The sequence below is a fragment of the Giraffa tippelskirchi genome, chromosome Y (assembly GCF_054371585.1).
Source record: "Giraffa tippelskirchi isolate mGirTip1 chromosome Y, T2T-mGirTip1v1.2.pri, whole genome shotgun sequence".
In the NCBI taxonomy this organism is placed as follows: domain Eukaryota; kingdom Metazoa; phylum Chordata; class Mammalia; order Artiodactyla; family Giraffidae; genus Giraffa; species Giraffa tippelskirchi.
In genome coordinates, this window is record NC_137290.1 from 17,270,062 (window position 1) to 17,274,860 (window position 4,799).

Genomic DNA, 4,799 nt, shown 5'->3' on the forward strand with positions numbered 1-4,799 from the left:
GATTTTTGCTCCGGTCTCATTTGTTGCTTTTACATTTATTTCTGCTCTATTATATGATTTCTTTCCTTCTACTAAGCCTGGGGTTCTTGAATTCTTCCTTCTCTAGTTGCTTTAGGTGTAGAGTTAGGTTATTTGTTTGACTTGGTTCTTCTTTCTTGAGGTAAGCCGCTTTTGCTATGAACCTTCGCCTTTGCACTCATTCTACAGCGTCCCATAGGTTTTGGGTTGTTGCGTTTTCATTTTCATTTGTTTCTATGCATATTTTGATATCTTTTTGGATTTCCTCTGCGATTTGTTGCTTATTTAGCAGCGTGGTGTTCAGCCTTCATATGTTTGAATTTTAAATAGTGTTTCTCTTGCAGTTGACATCTAGTCTCAGTGTACTGTGGTCAGAAAATATGCTTGGAATGATTTCAAGGTTTTTTGAATCTACCAAAGCTGGACTTATGGCCGAGGATGTGATCTGTCCTGGAGAAGTTTCCATACGTACTTGAGTAAAAGGTGAAACCCATTGTTTTGTGGTGAAATGTCGTATCGATATCAATTATGTCTAACTGGTCCATAGTATCATTTAAGGTTTGTATTTCCTTGTTAATTTTCTGTTTACTTGATCTATCCATAGGTGTGAGTGGGGTAGTAAAGTCTTCCACTATGACTGTGTTATCATTAATTTCCCTTTCATGCTTGTTAGCCTTTGCCTTACATATTGTGGTTCTCCTATGTTGGGTGCGTATGTATTTACAATCGTTATATCTTCTTCTCGGATTGATGTTTTGATCATTATGTAGTGTCCCTCTTTGTGTCTTTTCACAGGCTTTATTTTAAAGTCTATTTTGTCTGATATGTGTATTGCTACTCCTGCTTTCTTCTGGTCTCGACTTGCTTGGAATACCTTTTTTCCAGCCCTTCACTTTCAGTCTGTATGTGCCCCTTGTTTGGAGGTGGGTCTGTTGTAGACAACATAAACAGTGGTCTTGTTTGTGTATCCTTTCAGCTAGTCTTTGCCTTTTGGTTGGGGCACTCGACCCATTTACATTTAAGGTAACTGTTGATAAGTATGATCCTGTTGCCATTTGATTTGCTGTTTTGGGTTCGAGTTTATACAACCTTTCTGTGTTTCCTGCCTAGAGAAGATCCTTTAGCATTTGTTGAAGAGTGAAAAGAAGAGTTGGGAATAGATGTCTCTACAGTATCTTCATTAGTCCGAGGTAATAAGAAGAAGCATGTTAAAGCAAGGGGTAATGTGGATGATCAAAACTCTGACATTCATCCTGAAACTTGAGGACAGAGTGTATTTTCAGCCTGCACAAGTTTAAATGTGCCATTCATACGAAAGCCTTCTACCATCCAGATAGCTGCTGAAACAAGTGCCCCAACTTGAAATGATTTCTCTTCTCCATCGTAAATATCAGTTAGACCACAGGAGCATACTGTGATACATCAATCTGCAGCTGCTTTAGGTGTTGTTGTTGTTGTTTTAATTGAAGAGAAATTGCTTTACAGAATTTTGCTGTATTCTGTCAGAATTCAAAATAAATCAACCATAGAGGCACATATATCCCCTCCCTCTGGGAGTACCCTCCCATCTCCCTCCCCATCCCACAATCTAGCTTGAGCATTTGTCATGGGATTTCACATAGCAGCTGCACTAAATCAAATGGCTCTAGTGAAAATTTTGCAGCTATGTCTACTTCTGTTTCTCCGTACCGCAACTTATGTCCATTACAGAACAGTTAGTTTGGACCGAGGGTGGAGCCTTCTACCTTTCCAGGTTGGTATGGTAACATGTCAGCCCATGACCGTCCTTTTCCTAAACTACAACAGTCAGGCAATTTAGTTTTCCCAGTGCCAAAGATCCCTGATACATCTGCTGCTTCTCTTTCAAGATCCACTCATCAACCATCTTCATTATTTGAAAACTGTCCTAATACAACTGATGTACCAAATGGGTGTTGGATTATGGAGGATACCAAAGTGTAAAATTAATGTTGGGAGATGTCAACAAATTCCTACAATTCTCTTATTTGAAGAAAAAAGTTACATATTCATCTTCATAGGGCCAATTTCTATTTTGGAATAATTAAGAGTAAAATGAGTCTTTCTTTCCGTGCCTGACTATTTTACTCTGCATAATATAAACACTTCTGTGCAAGGTCATAAAATAAACACTACACTTGCTTTCACTGAAACCCACAGTCAGTTGATTGACTTCATTGCATAGAAGTGAGCAGACCCATGTTTGGTTTGGTAACAGTCCTGAATGTTAAGAATATGTGTATAGAAGGGTGATCAATCACTTTTATTTCAGGAACCAAGTAGACTTATTGATGTGATTTTTCTGTGTAAAAATTCTTTAGCAATGACATTTTGCAGGTTTCATGTTTTTGGTTACTGTTTATGCAAGCAGCCTTTATTTTAAGTTGATGTAGAAGTAAACACTGGTTGAACATTGCCCTTCAATTGCTAGAAGACCAGTGACTTTATGATGTCAGCGCTACTCTTCAATTGCTAGGAGACCAGTGACTTTGTGATGTCACAGCTTTTTGACTTTGAGAACCATGCTGATGGTCTTGAGAGTTTATCTCTGTACGCCAGCCAAGCAGCATTTGAAGTTGGAGTGTGTAAAGTCAGACAAATGAGAAAAGTATCTGAAGAAAGATCTCTCTGAGATGGCACACATTCCTTCAGAAATTCAAGATGTGCTTCGTAACGATGTATCAAGTGGTTCCAAAACCTCCATTGGATCGTCTTCGTGTGATTACACACTTACTGGGGACTCAGTTTTGAGATCTATGATTGAAGAATATGCTTTCCAGGCTTTGTCTAAGGAAGCTGGGATAAAAAGGCCACCCTACACATTTTCTGTCTCTGAAAGAAATGAGTGGAATGATTTTCTTTCCCTCACTTTTCCACAAAAACTCTGGACTATAGTTGAAAGTGATCAGTTTGAATCTATTTGGTGGGATGAGAGTGGCACTTCTATAGTGATCAACGAAGAACTCTTCAAGAAAGAAGTCTTGGAAAGAAAGGCCCCTTTCAGAATATTTGAAACTGATAGTATGAAAAGTTTAGTTAGCCAGCTTAAACTTTATGGGTTTAGTAAAAAGCGACAAACTTTTCAAAGATCTGCTTCACTCCCTGACTTTCTGGAAGAAGAAAACAATGTCTCTGTTTTGAGCAAGGTAATCCAAAATTTCCACTTACTGTCAATATGTAAGATTAAATCATGTGACTTAGAAAGCATGTTCACATATGTAGCAAAAACCGAATTTAAAATTGAGATAGCAAACTGTTGAACACGTTTTATTTTTTGAAGTTGAGAACAGCTGGAGGTTAAAATATTTGATACTTAATACACTCTCCTAGCAACTTGAAATCAGATACATGTCCTCAAGCTACTTTAAGTGGTATTTACTGTATATATACAACATATTTTTTAGTTGAGGAGCATACTTGTTTCTAACATGTAAGGTGTTAAAACTACTAATGGAGGTGTTGTCTTTGATTCTATTTAATTGGCATCATTAAAGGAATACATTTTTATAGTTTAACTTTGCTTGTCAGTTTTACCTTCGTTTATAAAAAACTAAATAATTGTATCCTTTGATTTTAGTTACAGATCTACCATAATCCAAATTTCAAAAGAGGCTATCCCCAACTTTTAGGAAGAATGAAAAGAAGAGTTGGGATTAGCAATGTGTTTCCGAAATCTTCACTAGTTCCAGATTACGAGAAGAAGCATGTTAAAGCAAGGGTCAACATAGATGATCGTAACTCTGGTTTTCATGCTCAAACTAGTGGAGAGAGTCCATTTTCAGCTTCCACCAGTTTAAGTGTGCCTTTCCCACAAAAGACTTATACCAGCCAGATAGTCCCTAAAACAAGCGCCCTACTTCCGCGTGACTTTCCTTCCCCATCAATATCAGTTAGACAAAGAGAACAGAACGTGGTAGATCAACCTGCTGTTTTAAACCAGTTGAGCATTTTTAATTGGCACTTCCATAGCACCTACACTCAAGCAAATGGCCATGTTGAGGACTTTGCTACTACCGCTACATCTACTTCTCAGAACCACATCGTATCTCCATTATGGAGCAGTTCTTTTGGACTGATGGTGGAGCCTTCTACATTTCCAGACAGGTATAGCGATATGTCAGCCCATGACAGTCCTCTTCCTAACCAGCAACAGAGAGGCAACTCAAGGTCCCCAGTGCCAACGATCGCTTATACACCCACCTCCTCTCTTTCAAGTCAATTCATCAACGATATTCCTTATGTGAAAACCATGCTAATTAAAACTGACCTATCAAATAAGTATCAGCTTATGGAACCTAATGAAGATTAAAATTTACGTTGGGAGATGTCAACAAATACCCACAATTCTTGTATTTGAACAATAAAGTTACACGTTCCTCTGCACAGTTTTGTTTTCTATTTTGAAGCAATGAAGAGTAAATTAAGGCTTTATTTCAATGTCTGGCTATTTCTCTGCACTCTTTTATAAACTCTTCAGTTCAAGAAAACATCCGTTAGGCATCCTAGGTAAATGGCACCTAGCCTATTGTTTCTAAGCAAGAAAATGAGAACAAAGGGAAAAGAGGTAATGGATGGAAAGTGATTTGGGAAATCATCCCTGCTGAAATGAATGGGTGTCTAAATGAGGATGGTACGGGTGAAGGAACACATACAAATAAAATCAAAACAAGTGCACCTACACAGTACGAACCTTAGTGCATTCACAGTTACATGATATTCTATTACGTATCGGTAGAGTCTTAAGATAGAGAAGGAAATGGTGC

General features: G+C 38.0%; 1 protein-coding gene across 1 annotated transcript; it reads left to right on the forward strand.

Annotated features, from left to right (window-relative positions):
- The first annotated feature begins 2,545 nt into the window (after positions 1–2,545).
- LOC145537554 (heat shock transcription factor, Y-linked-like) lies at positions 2,546–4,419 on the forward strand. Its single transcript, XM_081568256.1, has 2 exons — positions 2,546–3,182; positions 3,614–4,419. The coding sequence occupies exons 1-2, from the start codon at positions 2,670–2,672 to the stop codon at positions 4,343–4,345; spliced, it is 1,245 nt and encodes a 414-aa protein (XP_081424382.1). The 5' UTR covers positions 2,546–2,669; the 3' UTR covers positions 4,346–4,419.
- Positions 4,420–4,799: the final 380 nt, after the last annotated feature.